This window comes from Falco biarmicus, chromosome 6 (genome assembly GCF_023638135.1).
Source record: "Falco biarmicus isolate bFalBia1 chromosome 6, bFalBia1.pri, whole genome shotgun sequence".
NCBI classification, from domain to species: Eukaryota; Metazoa; Chordata; class Aves; order Falconiformes; family Falconidae; genus Falco; species Falco biarmicus.
In genome coordinates, this window is record NC_079293.1 from 79,737,356 (window position 1) to 79,758,142 (window position 20,787).

At 42.1% G+C, this 20,787-nt stretch overlaps 1 protein-coding gene across 1 annotated transcript in view; it reads right to left on the bottom strand.

The window, feature by feature from the left end:
* Positions 1-7,751: 7,751 nt before the first annotated feature.
* The window catches only part of GALNT2 (polypeptide N-acetylgalactosaminyltransferase 2), a 98,784-nt gene continuing 85,748 nt past the window's right edge, over positions 7,752-20,787 (bottom strand). Inside the window, exons 12-16 of the mRNA XM_056343543.1 lie at positions 18,005-18,097; positions 17,727-17,810; positions 15,829-15,955; positions 11,950-12,069; positions 7,752-10,667 (exon numbers count right to left, since the gene is read on the bottom strand). Of these exons, the coding sequence (XP_056199518.1) occupies positions 10,512-10,667; positions 11,950-12,069; positions 15,829-15,955; positions 17,727-17,810; positions 18,005-18,097 (580 nt within the window). The 3' untranslated portion in view covers positions 7,752-10,511. The remainder of the gene's footprint in view (positions 10,668-11,949; positions 12,070-15,828; positions 15,956-17,726; positions 17,811-18,004; positions 18,098-20,787) is intronic.

The following is a 20,787-nucleotide window of genomic DNA, read 5'->3' on the forward strand; positions in this document are numbered from 1 at the left end:
AGCCATACTGTACAGAGCAGCAGGCAATCGTTCTCTCTGCGGATACTTTACGCTCAGACAGCCCCTTTTGTACACCACCCCCCCCCCAGTTTTTTTCCTGTGAGGGGCAAGAGTGGTAAGCCCCTTGCCCTGAAAGGCAGTCCCTGCTGAAACAGAAAACACCATCTCACTAACAGAGCTCTTCCCACACAACAACCCCACCTCAACAAAATGCTTAAAACATGTTTGTGGCTACTCTTGCTCCAGCCTTTGCAGGTGCAAGGAATGAGGCTGACGTGGCTGCCACCTCCAGCACAAATATTCAGGCACAGCCAGCATGGAGTGAGCAGGCTCGAATGTCACGTTCAACTTTTCCTTTCAATGGTAAAGTGAATGTTTGGGGGTTGGGGTTTTTTTTGGTTGGTTGGTTTGGTGTTTGGGTTTTTTTGTTGTTTGGTTGGTTGGGTTGGGTTTGGGTTTTTTGTGTGGTTTGGGGTAGGGGGTGAGGTTTTTGTTTGTTCTTTTTTTCCTCAGTCTTTTCGGAAAGTCACTCCCAGATCCTTGCTTCAAGAGCATCGCTCACTCCTGCCAGGTTCCATTCTGCTCCACACGGGCTGGACGTGTCTTCAGCCTCATTGCCAGAAGTTGTTTTCATCCATATGAAATGGATCTCAAAAGTATCGTACTGGTGCTAAGAAAAACAGGGGGGCTGGTTCCCACCAATGGATCCCACAGCACGGGAGTTCCCAGCTGCAAAAGCCACTTGGCCTTTTTGTCATCATTTCTCAAGCAACGGAGCCCAGGGTGCCCCGTCTTGGACCAGGACCCCCATCGTGCCAACTGAGGATATTCAGAAGCTCACACAAGCCCTTCTCCAAGCACTGCTAATAAAGGTCCAAATTCAGATGCAGCACCAAGGACCTTGCATCCAGGCTAACTGAAAATCCTATGGCGCGTTTTCAGGAGTCTGTAAAAACTTCTTTTCTTCAGAAGCTTTCAAAGGCTGTCCTTGGGGACTGCGATAGAGAGACACCAGAATATCAGAGATGCCATCTTCTACCTAAGAGGCTATTGATAATGCTGATTCTTATGGGTTTATATCTGTAGCAGATTTGGATTTAAAGGAAATTCTTAAAAATGGCACGTAGACTTTGATCCCTGAAGGTGCTAGACTTCTGCTATTCACAATAAAGTAAAAAAAATAATTTCCCGATCTCTTCTCATTTTTTCATAAGTGAAAGTCTGAAATTTAAAACTTTGTGCAGCCGTTTGCCATTGTAATATCAAAATCAACCAAAAACCTTTTTGCATGTTATGCAAGAGGTTAAGGAGGCCACTTTGTAAGTAAGCTGTAGCAAAAAGAACAGGTAGTTTGAAATGACAGCTGGAGATGGGATTCTCCACCTAGCATATTAAATATCAGCTGCCTGGTCATTGCTCCTGGGTGTGCTCAGTCGGCAGCGCCGCCTCGCGCACTCCTGGCGATGCCGGGGTGCTCACCCAGCCTGCTGCTCTCCGAGATGCTCTGTGCGTCGCACGCTTGTCCGGCCTCAGGTATCAGCTACCAGGGGCACTTCAGCTGGAAACTGTTAGCCAACATGGACCAAGGGACAAGATAACCCGGTAGCCAAGTGCCTAAGAGACAATCAAAGGAATGAGATTAACACCGAGTAATATTTCCTCCACCTGCCCTCCAAGCTCCCCTCAATCTCTGACTTAGAGACTTCCTACATTTCACATGTTTTCACGTTTTACAGCCCTTTTTTTCACTAAAAGGGATTTCACATCCATGGAGTATTTTTTAACAGTGTTAAGTACTTTTGTCTTAAACTTGGTACCTGAAAACCTCCTTTTTTGCCTTCTCACTCGTTGTTTGTGAAGAACAACCAAGAGTTAACTCCCTATCCATATTCTCCTTACTGTTCATGATTTAACCTCTTCTTGTACCGTCACTGTGCCTTTCCAGCTCAAAGCAGATGGAGCAAGACAATTCCTACTCCTTGCTGATAAAGGACTTCAAATTACAGGGGAAGAAAGTGGGCCACAGCATGTGCTCCATGCTGCTCAGCTTGTAGTTGAGTTATGTCTGCTTCCCTTACTCCACTTTCCCTGTGTGTCTCAAGACTTTCCAGCATGCTGCGTGAACACTCTGATCTATTCCAGCATATAACCCTGTCCTGAGAAATCAGAACCACAGCAGGTCAGGGATCCCATGTGGACAACCAATTTTTGGGGTGTTCCCTGAGCAAATCAACAGACCGTCAAGCGTATCAGTTCAGATCAGCAGCCTGCACCGCCCGTGGACGTGTGGCAACGTTTTGTTTATTGTTTTCATAAAAAAACCCCAAATCCTGTCTTATAACCTGCAAGTGACATATCAAATAATCAAACCCATTGATTTATCTCGGTATGCTGGGTTTGCTGGATGCCAGGGAGGATGCACCACCCCTCGGAGCACTGCCTAAGAGCTGGCTGGCTGTATTACTGTCCTGGTTTAACCCCGGCCGGGGGCCCAGCCCCACGCAGCCACTCGCTCACTCCCCCTCACCCAGAGGGATGGGGAGAAGAATCAGAAAAGAATGTGAAACTCAAGGGGGAGATCAGAACAATTTAATAGGTAAAGCAAAACCCACACACGCAAGCAAAGCAAAGCAAGGGATTCATTCACCACTTCCCATGGGCAGGCAGGTGCTCGGCCATCCCCGGGGAAGCCGGGCTCCATCACGCATAACGCTTACTCATAAAGACGAACACCATAATGCCAAATGTCCCCCCTTCCTCCTTCTTCCCCCAGCTTATATACTCAGCATGACGTCCCATGGTATGGAATACCTCTTTGGCTAGCTTGGGTCACCTGTCCTGGCTGTGTCCCTTCCCCATTTCAAGTGCCCCTCCAGCCCTCTCCCTAGCAGGGCCCAGGAAACCCAGAAGTCCTTGATTTAGCATCAACATCACCCAGCAACAGCTAAAAACATCAGCATCCTGTCAACATTGTTCTCACATCAGAGCCAAAACACAGCACTGCACCAACTGCTAAGAAGAAAATTAACTCCATCCCAGCTGAAACCAGGACAAATACAAAGCCCAAAGTACGACGTGAACGGTAAGCGCCGGTGGGCATCTTACACCAGGAACAGCCCTAAGGGCCCCATCCATTGTTTCACTGGAGTTGGGAAGAGGACCTTCACCCCTCACCATCCCTCTGCCTGGAGAGCTGCTCACAGAGCGGCTGGAGCAAAGGGTGGTCTGAGAAAAAATCCTGCTTCTCAGCCAGGTTAAGAGGCACAGTCCGTAAGGGCAAAAGTTGAGACGACAGAATCTCTGTATCGGCAGCTCTGATATGAAGAAGCATGTTTTGAGGAACGAAACTTAACAGAGCCAACGGCTGGGAGTCGGAGCTGGACGTTCAGCCTGGAACCACTTAATAAAATGAAAGCTTACATTGGAATAGCTGACACGAAGAGGATTAGATCAGCTGAAGATTTCCAAATTCTCAAACTCATACGTTTCCCGAGATGTTTAACTGCCTAAATTTTACTTTTAAAAACACTGTCCTAAACGCTTCTGCACATTGTATCCAGTCTGAACGCTCTCGTCAGAGGTCACATCCAGACAGAAAGCTGAGGGCTTGGCCCAGGCAGCGCTGGTGAAGATGTTGCAGCTTGTGCTGTGAGCACAGGACAGCCAGATCCTGTTTTACCTGAAACTATGAATTTACTGACTTCAACGTACACTCTAAGCTGCAGCTCTGCAGCTGCTTCTCCACTGTCCTCTCACTCGGTGCCTCTTTCTCTTCGATTTCACTTTCCCCCCCCCCCCCCCCCCCTTCCATCTTTTCTACCTAGACATCAAGATATGAGTAAGTGTGCCATCTTCTTTTGTAGCTCCTACCATGACAGAAGCCCTGACCCTCACCAGCGACCTGAAGATGCCACCCTCTCTCAAATAACTTGTTCAACAAGGAAAGTAAAAGCAAAGGCTTCGTATGTGCCTGGAACCAGCCGGCAGAGCCCAACATCAGCACTGTCTGCACCGCACCAAGCACAGCCTGCGCGCGAGCTGGAGCGCTTTCCTTCCCAAGGTTGTCTAAACCGAAGCGTTACGTCCCTTCCAAGTAGGAAGGTCCCCATCAAACATTAGCTTGATATTGAAACCAAGATCTTGATGCAGCTTCAAAATTTTTTCTCTGTCTCACTCCTCCTTCCTCCTCTTTTGCCACTACAGGTGTTGCTGGCTTGAGACTCAGATAGCAGGAAGGCTGTTTTGGTATAAGTATTTATAATAATAATTACTTTTATTTTTACTACAGGAAACTGGAAAAGCAGAACAGAACACCCCTTAGCTCAGGCTCTCTCATGAAAACAAGGTTTGATTTTACAGTCTAGTTAAGCCAAGCTTGAACGGCTTTTGGCTACCGAAAACAACTTTTTCCATATATTTTTTTTTTTTTTCCTCCCAGCCTTCCTTACGCCCCACACTGGCTCACCCCCAGGCATTCCTAATGCTCCTTTCAACGGCTGCTAGCTCACAGATCAGCCCAGGGCAGTGACAACACTACCCAAAGTCTCACGCCGAGGAGCAGAGAACAGCAATACCTTACGCAGGCGCTGGGTCCCACCGCTCCCCAGGCGGGGCAAGCTGCTTTTGTGTTTCGCTGATGCTGGAAGGGTGGGGAAGTTCCACATCTTCCCCCCTCGCTTGCCCCTGGTTATGACCCCTTCGTGCCAACTCCAGCTCTCTAGAGCCTTCTGGAGGCCAACTCAACTCTCCCAAGATAGACAGAAAAAACTAAGAAAAACCAAGTTAACCTTGTTTTATTCACTTACTTGTCCCATGGAAGGGCACCACGGCTAGCACACAGGAGGGGAGGCAGGACCAGCATCCCTCTCCCCCTCAGCAGCAACCGGCTGGCTCAGCTGAGCATGGAGCTGCTACCTGGGAATCCACCTCACGCTCACTTCAAAACCAACTTGCTGGACAGGAGGAAAGGTGGCACCAAAGCCAAGAGAAAAGTGTTCTGCAGAAGCGGCGCTCACCACGCAACCAGCAGACAACTAACTTGGTGGTAATTTTCTAACCCTCTTTTTACCACGATGGCCAGGTCACCAGAAGGCGAGGGTTATTTGACACAAGTATGGCAGAAAACGTATCTATTTGCTACTTCCAGACCCTTTTTAATTAAAAAAAAAAAAAAACCACCCACCAACCCCCCCCCCCCCCAAAAAAATCTTTGATTAAAAACATCTGCTGCGTAGAAATAGAGACTTGAAATCCAACAGGTCGCTCTTCCTGCACACAGAGCAACAACACGCTGCTGTGCTGCAAGAAATCAAGTCAAATCAAAAGGGTATTTTGCACCCATTCAGACAGCCTCTTGGAGGGCTGTACAGAGAGAACATCTGTGGACCGACGTTATTCCCAGTTTTTAAGCCTGATTACTAGCAAATCTTAATATAGCTACTGGATGTGAAGTTGTAAATAAAGTGTGTGGTCTAACAAAAGATGGAACCCTGACATTTGTGCTCATTCTGCAATCACAGCTTATTATACTAGACTATTTTTTCAGCGGTTTCTGTTAATTTGAAATCATTCTGTACAGGAACAAGCCTCTTGCTAGAGTGTTCTATAACAAGTTATTGCTATGAAATCATTCATTGTATGTCAGGTGGAAGGAGGACCCAGGTGCTGGATGCATGCCTGCAACTGAGGACCACACAAATTTTATAGACCATCTATGTTTAATATGCATCTAAGTAAGGCAAAGTAGACACTGGTATTTGTATACAAAAATATAACATTTTGAAATAATTAAGGTTGTGCAGTAACACCCCAGACAGAAACTGGACAATGCTCCATAGGACCCATGTTAAACAAGACCCCAGCCCTTACCTCAAGCGGATCACAGCCTTTTAATCTCTCCTAATATTCACCCTCCTTTCCAAACGCACGCAGGCATCTTCTTGAAAATTCAAGATTTAAAATATGTTTTTGTTAGTCCACAAAGAGGAAAGACTAACTATTCCCTTACAAAGAGGTTAAAATATATCTGGTTTTATGCAGTGACAGGCAAGCAGAGTAAAACCAGGCACAGAAACTGGCTAAAAAGCATGGCCTGAAAATTAATGACTCTGAATAAGAACATTTTTTTCCATATATATACGCTTGGGTATAAGGCAATGGAAACAATGGAGTTCTGGTCAGAAGTAGCGCAAAATTTGCTGGATGGTTCATTCCAGCAGAACACACTTAGACTAAGAAGTTTACTGAGAACAGTTACGCGCAGAAGACGTAAGAGACTCTAGACAGAGACATAGGAGAGAATTCTACATTTAGCATTAGATTACATTAAAGGCCACTGCCAGAAGCCTGTTGCAATTGTCTTTTAGTATCTCCGAGCAGCTCACAGGTGTCAAAGGGCATTTAAGGCAGAGAATCCTCACCTGAGTTCTCAGACATAATCTGCAAATGCAAGGCTGTTTCTTTTGCTCATTGCAGTTTGACAGGGCCTTTTGATTTTCAGCAACCATAAATATTAAATTTAGATCTATTTCCTTCATTCAACTTAGACTTTTTTGAAAGGTGCCAACTAGTCGCTGATTTCTGGCACGGAGGGCAAGTAAGTCTGTACCCAAAAACTCTCCTTTCCTGCAGCCTGACAGGTAAAAACCTTCCTGTCAGTACAATTAAAAGAGTGGAATTGTTTAAACCTTTCCTATAAATGCTTCTGCAGGCTGTGCCAGCTGATCGAGTCCTTGGGGCTAACTAGCACAGCTGAGTTTCTCAGACCAGGACCAGAGATCCTAGCCCTGGATGCAACAAAGTTAAGAAAGAACGATGTGCCCAGAGAACTGACTTGAAGCTGGACAAAGCATCACAGATGAGATTATTTTTTTTTATTTATTTCATTCTCCAGCTTCCCATTTACCCTCCCAGAGCAAATCATACAGTCCCCTAACCCACGTGGCTTGCAGCCCAGCTCTGCCAAGGTGATGCTGTGATGGAGCACCATGCCCTGACTGCAGCCCCACGTTAACTCTGACAGCAGTAGGAGAACCTCACACTTCCACAGCTGTCCATCACCTACCAGAGGGTTTGTTCCCTCCCCAGCTGTGCTAGTGCAAGTTCATTTGCGAGCTCTGTAAACTACACTTGTGACACGTTTGTGTCCCCCCACTAAAAAGCCTTTCATTTAAAAAGTGTCCTTTTTTGTTTTAAACATGAAGTATCCAATCATTGATGAATCTGATCTACCTTCAGGTGCACCACAAATATCTTGAGTTACTACCCTACACAACAGAGAGCAAGCAGAAAGACCACAGGAGCAGATGAGGAGAGGTACCCCAACCCGCTGTGAGAGCTGCTGCTGCGGCCACCCTGCAGGCTGCAGGAGGTCCTGCCATGCCTGGCACGGAGACGTCCCTGGCAGCAAAGAGAGGGACCAGTGGAAGTCTTGAGAAGATAAGGCCAAATGGGGCAGGACGGCCAGTGCCTTAACAATATATTTTCAGGCGACTACAGTCACTCCTCAATGTGAAGCACCCTGAACTCCCTGCTCAAGGTAAAGCAGCTTCTGTGATAAGACAATTTCCTCAACGCTATCATATTGGTTTAAATACAAACACATTCTCTTTTCATAAATGCAAATATAAACCCACATATACACACTTTAAGAACAGGAATGACCAAGTGAACCAAAGCATTTGGAAACTACTTCAATCTACAAGCTCCAGGCAGACTTCCTGGGTTTACTCAGTTATATTAACCATCACACATTTATCTATAAAGCATTCTTCTTTATTTAAGTTAAACAATTTTTCAAGGATGGTTTCCATCTATAAAATGAACAAAGTACAAGCTCTGTACAGCAGACTTTTCAAACCAACTGAAAAAACAGTTTCCAAACTATGTTTTGAAAATCTGCAAAACAAACATTATCACCATTCTTGCTCTGAAGACAGTAAGAAGAGTTCTCAGGAGACTCCATCGCAATTTGCTTCAAGGGCTCTTAACTTACCTTTCAAATGGGCAAATTTCTTCAACATTAAAAACCCCTAAAATCACAGTAAGTAACTTTGGCACACTGTCATGTAAACATAACGAAAGGATACCACTTCTTGTCCGTTCTCTCAAAGAAAAGTGACATACAGCTCCTATATTAAAACCCCTATGCACAGCATCCATGGGGAATTAGTGAAAATATTCCTATTTTATGATAGCAGTTGAGATTAGATTTAAGAGGTGGAATACAGATTTTTTTACTAGCAATTCTGATTTAGATATAAGTGGCAGGTCAATATTCAGAGTTGCAACTGCTGATTTCAGTTAGTACTACCCTTGCTATGATTGAAGTTGCAAATGGAAACACCTCCACGGTAGAAGCTAAGTGGTTGGGGTTGCTGGTTTTTTTTCTTTTCAAGTCTGTTTTTCAAAACCTCAAACAATTTATTTGCTACTGAGCCCATGTTTCAGCATTTATTTTTCCAGAACATGAAGAAAACTACTGCTATGTTTATGAATCATGTTCTTCAAGTTCTCAGCTAGGTTAAAAGGCTACAGATAGGGAGAAACTAAAAGCTGAAAAACAAGTTTATCCACCGTATAGCCTCTAAAACAGGCAAGTTCTGGAGAAAGTGGATTGTGAAGAAGCAAGAAGTATTATTCATTAAACAAAAAGATGATGGATGGAAGAAGCTGGATTTAACGTCCCCATCCAAAAAGGTACACAGGTACTTGCAAGTCAACTTCAGACACACAAGGTATTTATGGGCACAGACTAGCACAGTTAAAGCCACCTTGCCCAGGAAAGTACCACCCCTGCACCTCCTGTATAGGTGCAGCCAAAGAAAATGGGGGGTGGGGTCGGGAATAAGTTGGGAACTACTCTACTTCCAGGAACAAAGAAAGAGGGGAACTGTACCAGCATACTACAGTACAGCAGATGTTTTTTATCTCCTTATATCAACCATTATATTTCTCTGAGATCCATCACCTTACTAAAACCACTTCCTGGCACCACACGTCTCATGAATTTTTGTCAGTGCTGACTTGCTTACTAGTACTTATTTACCTTTGCTTCTCAGTTTAAAAGCTCATTGAAGCATTTGCTTTTAATAAAAAAAAGGATATAGTCTATGCAAACATAAGAAAGGACAGGTCAAAGTTGGGGTTAACTTTGACATTATTTTAATATAAAAATGACATCAGCTGGACTGAAGCTGCAAAAAACGCACAGGTTCTATGGTTAAAAACACATAGGATCTGCTGGTATCCAGGCTGATTCCCAGAGCCAAGCCTGAATCCATTCAAAAAGCTCCATTTACAGAAACAAAACAGAAGAAAATTCCCCAGTAGTAGGTCTATAAATTAAGCAAGTGCAATTCAGAGATATTACATAGCTGCTCATCATTGCAAATTAAAATTCAGATCTTGTGCTGTCAACAGTGACGTTACTATTCTATCTTATTTCTACAACTCAAAAGGGGAGCTTGAGAGAAAGAAATTTCTCATTAGGGCCCAGAATAAAACTGTGCTGAACCCACATGGCTGCATGATAGATCTGCACTGTTTATATAATTTTTTTTTAACAAAGGAAGAAGTATTGTAAAGACAAAGTACTACAGAAATGATCAACACAAATATCAAGTACAAGTTTAACGTTATCCAGAGCACATGTAATGAATTTCCAAGTAGGAATAAACAATCCGAGCAATCATCTGTGCCGATGCATTGGCTTATTTTGCTATTTTCTTTCTCCTCCTGAGTTTCGTGATCTCCAGTGAGGGCGAAGTGTTAAGAAGTAGATCCAGTTTGCAAAGCAAAAGCATCCAGTGTTAGCACGGACATCACACTCAGCAGCACAAAATCTGCACCTTCATAAAGTTTCACTCTCATAGCATTCCAATCTGATTTCTGGTTATACGTATGTCAATCACTTTGTTGATAATTATAGGATGATGAAAACTGATATAAATCATTGGGAACTGACAATATATATACTTTTTTATATTTATATTTAGAGTCCATCATAGAAAAGTTCATATTCAAATTACCAAGTACACACAGGAGAAAAAAAACCCCTTCAAAATGACACTTCTGTTTCTGGAAACGACAAACCATGATTTCTATGCAAATGGAGTTTTAAAATGACCTTTTCCTAGTAATTTTCCCCACCCTCCCTCCCACACCCTGTTCCCCACAGGTGTTTCTTCAGATCCTTTTTTTAAAATCATACATCAGTTGTTCCTAGAGTTAATTATCTGCTGTGCACGTACATAACTGAAGACAGAAAGGAATCATTGAAGTCTTCACACCAAGAAGGAATTCTGCTGCAGTCATATCCAGTGACATCTTTGCAGTGCTCCAAGTCCCCTGGATCCCTGGTGTCTGCTTCAGCACTCTCCTACTTTCAGATAAAGGTGGAATACTGAGGTATATAAGTTCCGTGGAAAGTTTTAAGAAATACATCAGTAATTCAATCAAAACTTTGCCCAACGTCTATGAATCAAAACAGCGTTTTGCTCGTAAGTCCTTCTCTACTGCTGCAGATTAAGTGTGAATTTCCACTGTTGTGACAAAGAAGGACTGCAGATCTCAACGGTGAGACCACCATTTTTGGCATTTCGGCTGTCTAGACAGAGGTTGCTGCCAACGTGCCTCAGTTTAGAATTGCTTTCAATTTGTTCCCATTTCTGGAAGAGAAAATACAGTTATTGAGTTATTGAGTGGAAAAAGCAGGAAAAAGATGAGTCCTACATCCTGTCCTTTGAAGTCTTCATAAGCTTCCCTGGCTCGTGCTTGGGAAAGCTGTGAAAACTGCAACAACAGTATGTAGTTTAGATGAACCTTGGAAAAGGGTAAGTTATGGCAAGCCTTGCCAAAACAACTGTTCACTCAGCTAATACACTGCAATAGATGCAGAAAACACCAAATCATTTTCCTGTACTTTCACATGTCTCAAATATAGTCAACACCACATTCCCTGTGTGAAACCTTTGGCCTGAAGGGAAAAATAAAAATCAGAGCCACATAACACTGCGGCTCTGAACATAGAGAAGTAAGAAGCACAATCACCAAAGACAACTTTACAGAAATCTGTTAAGACACCCTTCAGTTTTACAGAAGAAAACCAATCTGTGCTGCCAAAAGTTCTTTGCCCAAGGGGATGCCAAGGATAGAGTAAACCCCAAATACAGGCTGTTAAAAAAAAAAAAAGTTTTCTGTTGCATTTCTAACGTACTGTGCTTTTAAACCTTAAGAAAATCTTGCTTCCTTAGTTTTCTTTTCTGAAAAGTGGCAAGAATATTCTTCCTTTATCAAGTAATAGCATTTCAGTTTTCTGACTGCAAAAACTGAGATACAGAAGCAAAGCAGGCAGACAATCAGAACTGATGACTTAGCAGAAAGAGATGAATTGTTACACAACCAGATCAAAAAGATGGTATGACTCTGCAAATGTGATTTTCCTCAGGCATGGGAAATAGATGAAGTTACAATGCCGCATTAATAAAAATAAAGGAGTCTAGTGCTGTTATAAACAGCTCATAGCTGAAAAGAAGAAAGGAAAGCCAAACCACACTGAGACACAGACTACATACCCTTCAAACTTCACTGAACGATAGCTTTCAAAAATACACTGTAGAATATATATTCTATTTCAGAAAATGGACATGGCAGTTTGAAGACTGTTACTCATCAGTGCTGTTGGGTGAAACCTTTATATAAGGCCACCGTTGGGATAAAACCTCTACGTGTCCATAAAAAGATTGTCACTGGCCTACGAAAAGCACAGTACACAAGCTTATTCTGGCTGCTCTGCCAAGGTGTCAACTCATCCCAACTTCACACACACAGCAGTGAGACAGAGAGGAGTAGAATGGACAGAAGATATGATTACCAGTGCGTGTTCTTGCATTCTCATTCACAACCCTTGTTTTCTCCACTGTCTGCAGAGTGCCTTCACGACATACTAACCTGTCTGCTGTCATTTTCCCTACAGCCCTGAAGTTTTATTAGTGAACCAGGTGCTCTGTCCACAACAGTAAGGCACAAATCCATATGTTTCACTGACTTGTCCTTTGTTAAGGCCCATTCCTAGAAAAAGAAAGAAAGAAAAAAAAAAAAGTGTACCAAATTGTCTATACTAACATTTACACATAAGGTGCTTGTGCTATCTCTGCATATATAGCACAGGTTAAAATCCTGTAAATAGCATGAGCGTTAAATAGTATGAGCATTAGAACGATGTATTGCTTCCCATAGAGCAGGAGAGGGAAAAAAGGTGGGTTTCAAGCACAGTAATTCCAGTTGCTTCACTGTCCCCAGGTCTGCTCAGGGCTGGCCTGGTGGTTTGCTCCCTCTCCTGGGTTTACAGCAGTACAACAGCCAAGCACACACCACGGATTTAAAATACTTGCCCAAATATTTGTCCAGCTATATTTGTATCCATATCTCTCTCTGCATAACACACCCCCCCCCCCCCCATCATCTTTGTAGGGGAGATTTGTATATACATAATTATATATATATATGAAACCCCTACCAGCTTGGTCTGCAGCATCACCGGCCATCCTACCCACACACCAGAAGCATGTGTACCACACTGAGCAAACAGTTCTTAATCGGATAGAGACCACCAGAAGGCAATACACAAGAGGGCCACACCAAAGGGCAGAGGGAGAACGTCACTTCCTATCCAAGGCACGACGTACAACAGAATTTCTCTCAATTGCATTTAAATACGCAACTCGGAGCAAAGAAAAGCTATTCTGTATGTACTGTTGCCCAGCTTGGTTGATCACAGCATCCTCCTGTGCAGGGCCTGCTGATCAGACTCTCTCCATGCCTTTCTCCCCAGTGTTTGGTCTCGGGGTTCCAGACTGGTCTTCACATGTCGAATTATCCTTTGAGGAAAGAAGCTGATCTATCAACAGAAGACATGCTAATTACCCAAATCATGCTCACTGCTACTTAAAAGTGGCACGATTAGCTTTTCTCCAGCAACTAAAGAGGATTCAGTGTTGTATAATACAAAACCCTAGATACACAGGGCCAAGCCTGGCTACATATAAATGTTATTTTGCAAGCAATCAGCATTTCAGCAAAGAATTAAATGACTAGTCCCATTCCATATTTTTTACTAATTTTCTGATACCATAACTGATTTTTTGGCTTGCGTAACCACTTTTAAACTCAGCAGATTTAACAACGATTAAATTCCTTTGAGAACAGATGCTCAGGAAACAATCAGAACCTCTAACCAATGTCACAAGTAACTGCCACTGTACAGGTAGCAAGCAGTTAGAAGGGTACCCCATTATGCAAGCACCAAAATAATGACAACTATGCAAAATAAAGCAAAGCTAGGAGAACTCTGTGTGTCCCTTTTTCTTCCAAACCCGGAAGCTAAAAACTTTTCCTTTTGTTCTCAACATGTTAATCTCGGATGACGGCAAAATTACTTGTCTTCTCAGTTCTGTTAAATTCATAAGATATCAACAAGAATCATTAACAGCCACTTTTAACTTAAGGAATTAAGCAAATTATTTTTCAGAGCTTATCAGGAATCACAAATGCCCCTGAAATAGATGGCTCCCTTATAAGATGTATACTGATTAATGACAGTTGAAAATACTATCAGGAAGTGGTAGAACTTATGTTTGAGAACCCTGCAAGAAAAGAAAATCAGAGCCTCAAAAATACTGTTTTATACATCTTCACTCTTCCATCAAAAGGCTGAAAGTGCCCCAGACACGACAGAAATCATGCAAGAAACTAACACATTTAAAAGCCAAAGATACTGCTCTGCAAAAGCTCCAAGCTCTGCTCCTGGAGACATCTACGTGATGGTCCTTCATGGTACAAAACACAGCGTAGAGAAGCCTTCCTCCAGCAATCAGGAGCTATGATTAGCTATAATGGAGATTAGATTCAGCAAATTCCACTACATCAGAAAAGAAAAATTGCAAGAAGCGTATGTGCTCAGGGCACAGGCTGGAAACAGGATAGCTCTAGGTAAAAATTTGAAAGTCAGGACATTTGGAAAAACCTGTGTCATAAATCACAAATATAAAATTAGTAGACCACCACTAACCTGAGAACTTCCCCTTGTGCCTAAGCGCATTCAGCTTTACATTTAGTTCTTTACCATAACCCTACATATTTGTACATAATTGTCAAACATCACAGTTTCTTCAGCCCTTTAGGAGGCGTGCATCTGCCTTTTTAATCACCAAATTCTACCAACCTGTTGGGGGAGGGCAATTCCCATTTTCACTTACATCTTGCATTTTAAGTTGTGTTGAGCATAAGCCAGAGCAGCCTCTTCAAATTACAGGAGGAGGTCTCCACAGTCTTTAATATCTGAGTGCTCTTAATCCCAGCCCTGCTCCCCAAACGCTCTCGACAAGAACAGGTACAACGCCACATAGTACAGATCTAAAGGCTGGTTTATTCCCTATCCTCTTCTCCCATGCTGTTCATTCCCTCCAATCCAGTACGAATTCTCTTTTAACATACAACCTGGTTTTGACCCATTCTGTCCCTTAACCTGTCTGAACGTCCTCTCACAGGGACGTGTTCAGAGCAAGTGTATATTGGTTTGTCAAGGTCAACTTCAGAGAAGAAACTGTACATAAAGGGGGGTCAGGTTCAGGGGAGGGGAGTCTGAAAGAAGAAAACAACTGTGTTTCTACAGAGAACACACAACATCACCAGAAACTCGAAGAGTTCTGCACCAATTCTGATACATTCATCCTTTCTCCTAAAAAAACCCCAAACCACTGTGGTGTTCTGAAAAGATGAGTGTACTTTCATAAAGGTAAAAGAAAAAGCTTCCCCAGATATATCCTCTTTAATGATGGGGAAGAGGCATATCTCAGATATATGATGGCAATGCGTTCAAATCAACACAACGTATCTTCCAGGAAATAACTTCTTTCAGGATTCATCTGATTTTAGGGGTTTCCCCTTTAATTTAAATCATTTAATTTAAATACTGATATTCACTCCATAGTAAATTACAAAAAAATTGTAATTGGTCAGCCTTCTATTTTAACAGATGTACTTGAAGTATTAATCTTACCTTTTACTTATGATCAGCTTGATTACAAAAAGAATTAACGACAAAAGCAGCACACAAAACAGTGAGCACAAATGTATTTCATGAACGGTAACCAAGTCACAACTGCATAAATAGTCTTTGAAATAATTAGTACTCTCATTTACAAATTTGACACATTTGCAATTAGTTTAAGAGTAGGATTAGAAAGGATTTGTTGAAACACTCCCTTTTACTGTGGGTGAACGAGATATGACATTTAGGCACCTCTGTTTTCTAGAGGAGCCAAATGGGGATCTAAGACAGATTTCTTTTTTATGCCCTGCTACAGCAAATTGGAAATGACTAATAGGGCACCACAGTAAAGCATTCTTCTATTTTGCTGACCTTAGGCCATATGCTTAACACAACCCAAATCTTCTCTTAAGCAAAAATCCCCCCTAAAAAAAGCAAACACCAATATGCTGAAAAAAGCTTTATATACAAGCATAAAACTCCTGGGAAAGAAATTATTGGCCTCTAGTGTAAAAGCAAGTATTTATAAAGGCAAAGGAAAGGGATAATCTGATGCACACTTAATGAATCTCTGGGCTCAGGTTCTAATCCTGAAAATGCAAAATTATATTTTAAGAAGAAGTTATTTAGCTAATCTGTTATAACTAGTGATCTGCTGATTTGGGTTCATCTTCCTATCACCAGCACATAGTACCTGCTTGAGTTGAAAAGTTTCATTTTCTTTTTTTTTTTTTAAAGATCGCATATCGTGAGGGAAAAAAAATGAATGGCATACAGACCTGGTTTCCCCCGGCGTTATGACATTCATAAACTCCAACAACACCATCTGCAAAATGGCCCAAAGTGTCAAGGCAATTGGTACCCTGCTGCAAAGCCCCAAAAGCTATATCTTGATGATCAGGTACCCTAAAATAAAACCAGAAATATCTGCTTAATTCAGTTTCTTTAGTTATTTTTTCAACTCCTTGTCTTCACTCAGAATATTTTTAAGATGACAGGTTAAAGATGAGTGATTATTACTATCTGGAAATCTCAATCATCTTCTGAGGAGGGAAGGCAACTACCTGATCATGAACCGATCAAACATGAATAAAGTTGCAAGCTTAGGACAGAATACAAAGAGACTTATACCAGAGAATGAGGATGAACATAGAAACTCAGCACAAAAAGCAAGCTGAAGATGACTTAACATCATCATGTAAGGTCACTCAAGCTATCAGTTAAGGTCATCAAGCCCTCTTTTTTTTTTTTTTTTTTTTCCCCCAGCCAAGCTAGTTTGTGGCAAAAATATGACATTCTATATTCTTCCCAGACTATTTTTACTGAAGTGTTAGAAAAGGGGTTAAGAATTAAAGAAGCAACCCAAACCAATCAATGTTTTGCTAATATCTGTTTTCTAATGGTTGCACATGAAGTGCACTCATTTAGGATGGAAATATCTAGGCAAAGCCATTCAACAAAGTTCAGTTGTGGAGTAGAGTCTGTGAGTTCATGTCAAGCAGTAAAGCAAGGGCGTATTTGCTCCTTTTAAGATTTCAGATGTACTATACTATGTAGTTTATATACTATATACATATATATGTGTGTGTGTATATACACTATATACAAATATACTATACTATGAGTATAGTTATTCAGGCCAGCAGAATGAGCACAAGAGATGACACAGAGTAAGACAACGTTACACTTAAGGAATGCTTATGGCAGCACATTTTCCAGGACAGCTCGCAAGACACTTTTCCTAACAAATGAAACAAAAGTAACTTACTTCCTCAGCATCATCCTGGTTTACGAGACACTTCAGTAAGCGTGGCTGTGTACATGGTTCACTAGGGCTGTAATGGCTGGTGCTTTTGCATTCCAAGCCTGTATGCCACTAGCAGTTACCTGACTCCACTGACATGAAGTGCCCCCAGGAAAAAACAACAAGTATTCTTATAAACCACACACAGCATCTTGCCGTTACACTACCAGCGTTAGGCTGACAGCAGACAAAATAGTTTATAGACTCAGATCTGACTGATGCACTTACTAATGGGTTACTGAACATGAAACATTTTATTCTTTCAAAAGTGCTCCTCCTCAAGGATTTTTCATGAGTTAGGATTAATTCATGTTACAGAAATTGTTAGCAGCGTGACCCCTCATTCCCCTCTTCTCATCTCCCCCCTGCTCTGCTGAGTTAATGGTTATGCAGTGACAGAGAACATGCGGCAGGAAGAGCAGAAAACAGCTAGAGTCTGCCAAGCATCCCCGGCCCTCTTGCCTGCTGACTCCCATTACTGAGAACGTCTCCTCGCTCAGCCGGGTCTGCGCTTAGGCAAAGGCAAAAGCTTTAAAGGGATGACAACAGGATACAGAACAGTGCACTCCTGAGCAAACGGCTCCTGTAGGAGACTAACTTCAGGCACTGCTCTCTAACACACCTGTTAGTGCAACCGTAGTTGCAGTAAGTAGAAAAAGCACCTTACTAGGGAAAAACGGCTCTTTAGGAATGGAACTAAGAAAAATCAAAAGCAAAAAAGCCCACGTGAGGCATTACTTTCACAAATAAATTAAAAACCAACCACCCTCGACAACCAAGGAAGGAGAAACTGATGATTTCTGGGGAAAGGGGCGGGGGGAGCAGGGGGAAGAGAGAGCATTCCATACTATCTCTGATTCAGCCAAAACTCACCGTAACTCAGGATAAACATTTTCAAGATACCACTTGAAGGGTTTGCAGCTAAGTCTCTTTCTGAGTTCCGTTCGGCTTTGAATACTAGAGGGGGAAAAAAGGAGCAGTTTTCAAAGTCAGGCTGCTGTCTTTATGTACATTAAAGAATAGAGAACACTCAAGAACAGTAGAACTGTATCTTAAAGAGATAATACATGACAGCTAGCACTGCTTTCACCTCAGAAGGTGCTGTCTCCTGAAGAGTAAATGAACAGGGCACAGAAGTACTTGTGACTTACTTGCCATAAGGTACATTCCTGGCTGAAGGCACTGCTGCATAATAGAAATTTTTATACTCATCCATCCAGACTTCTGCTGCCCTGCGTGTATTTCTAGGGACAATCATATGAAACACATAGGTTATATTTTCTTCAGCTGTAATTAAATCATGTCATTTATCTTTGGGTTCATTTTAATTCTTCCTAGTACTACATATTCAGCTGCCTCAAGCCAGGCAGAAGATTCCCTATTAAAGACCCAAGTAATAGAAAAACCATTAGAGTGTAACATAACTGAAATCAATGCATTCAGAATTAAATTTATGTCTTTTCCACACTCATCACTGCTTCAGGTTTTCATGCAGAATATACATCTTGGAGTTCTTTCTGCAAACTTAATGGAAGAAGTTGGTAAGTGGTGGTTTGGTTTTTGGTTTTTTCCTTTTTATAAGAATAACTTGACAGAAAGCAAATTCAGTGAGTGTTCACCTGGATAAGCAAGCTAATTGAAAACTTAAACTCAACAACTGGCAATATTTAATAATTTCTAAAACCAGATGTGCTAACATGGGCAAGACATTTTCAGTCTTCATCCTATTCCTACCACCAGAGCACTCAAAGTTCCAAAAAGATATAGTCTGTCATGACCAAGCAAGTCTGCTGTAGCCGAGGTAACAGAGGAGAACCAGTAATTAGAAAATTCTATTTTTAATGCTTTAAAATTCAAGAGAGATTAATTACTGCAATAAATGTGAAAAACAGTAATCCAAGTTCTTTACTTCTAATCAAACACATCTCTAACTAAAATTCCTGTATTTATGTAACTAGTGTCTTTAAATCTCCTTTTGGGTTGCAAAGGGTAATGCCTTTTTCCATTCCCTGGCTTCCATATAAAACTCATTTACTTCCATTGTTCATAACTTTATGCTTAGAAAATTAAGCATTATTTCACTTGCAACTGCCATGCTCTGAAGCTTATTTTACATTTGGCAGTAAGTTCATCTAAAGCAACTGGAGTAAACTCAGTCAGCCAATAACTTCTTTAATATGATTTTCCAATCCAAAAGACAAAAAATAGTCAGTGAGCTCTTCTTGCGGGTTGCTAAGAAGGAAGGACGTGGGGAAGAAAAGAAAGGTCACACAAAAGACTTCAATCAATTTTTTGAGGACTGTTTTCTTCCTTGCAAAGCTTCCTTTAATTTTTTTGTGAGCAAAATCCTATTCAATCCAGATTAGAGAGCTATTTCAGTTTACCTTCACTCGCAGTCTCTCAGGCCTGTGTGAGCATCACCCAGTCACTCAGCACCTGCCCCTGTTGCTTGCTCAGCAATCGGCTTGGCTGCCCACAGGCCAAACGGATTTTGGTGGTGGGAGAGGAATTGTTCAGTTTGCCAGGGTTTAACAACTCCAAAGACACATTCAAAGCCAGAACACATGCCTGCGTCACACGTCCCCATACCTGGGGACAAACAGCTCAGGCTTAGTGTGCCACGAATACAGGAACTGCGTAGATCCTGAGAAGTGCCTAAACTAGTGAGAGCCCAAAGGCGGCAGGGTACCAAGGAACACAGCACAGGGAGCACCCAGCACTGCTGGGTTAGGTTAATAAGTGGTAGGTTAATACAACCTAGCACCGAGCAATCAGAGGTAGCTTTGTATGGAGCAGACTGGGGTCTGCAAGGTTTATGAGCTCATCTGAAGTGGTGCAGAAGTGTCCACTGGCCTAAATCCTGCCAGACGCAAGCTGTATCTGCCCACACCACAAAGCCAGGATGTGGGCTTCCTCCTTGTGAAACAGGACTCCCAGCCTCTCGTCCAGAATCACCAGTTTTGGCCACCAAAAGGCAGCGCATACTGACTAGTCCACTAAAAACAGGATGCTTACTAAACGCATCCAGAATAAACTGACCACAGTCAAGGGACAGATGATGGTTTAAGCTAACAAGTCCTAACTGCAGGACCAACACAGACTCCATGCGCCGAGTTCCTTGGCACCATGGTCCTACACATACCTGATAATAGCTGTATTACAAGGGTATCCCATTACCTTAGGTTTCTCATTCTCTCATCACTAAAATTGATTTTAAGGCATTCTGTTGCATTGGTTTGACACCCAAGAAAGCTGAAAGGAAACCTTCAAATATGGAGCAAACTGTCAACCCTGCTTTTAAGTGATATTCAACTTTTCTACGTCAATTCAAAAATAATCCCAATAAAACAAGGAATTTTAACAGCATTTCAGAATTTGAAACAGCTGGACAGCTAAGGACACAGGTAATAGAACACCTGCAGAGAAATACAGATCTGAAAAGGGGTGTAAGCTTCCAAGACACTGATTTGCAAGCTTCAGCTGTCCTCACCATTCAGGTACATGTGGGAGCTCTTTTCAAACTCATTTGGAACACAACAACTGGAAAACACAATGAGACTTCAGAAAACCCCGTCATAGTAATTGTCAGGACATTCAAGTGATCAAATCACAATGATTTGACTCCATAACAAAATCTAAAAGCTTTAATCCCAGTATGAATGCAGAGTCTTCAACCCTTGCTAACATGATGCATTTCTGCCGTCTGCTGTATCCTTGCACGCATACAGCCACACCTTCTTCCTACTTTTCATGAGGTATCTTTAAATACCTCCTCATATCACAAGGAAAGCAGCATCTTGGCAACAGCCCAAAGATGGAAAAGCTACAGAGGAGCAGGAATACTGCACAATTTATGTGCTACTAACTATGCTCCTTGTTACGACACTGTCATTTTAAAACCTACTGTGAAACTTAAACATTTACATCCTAAGCC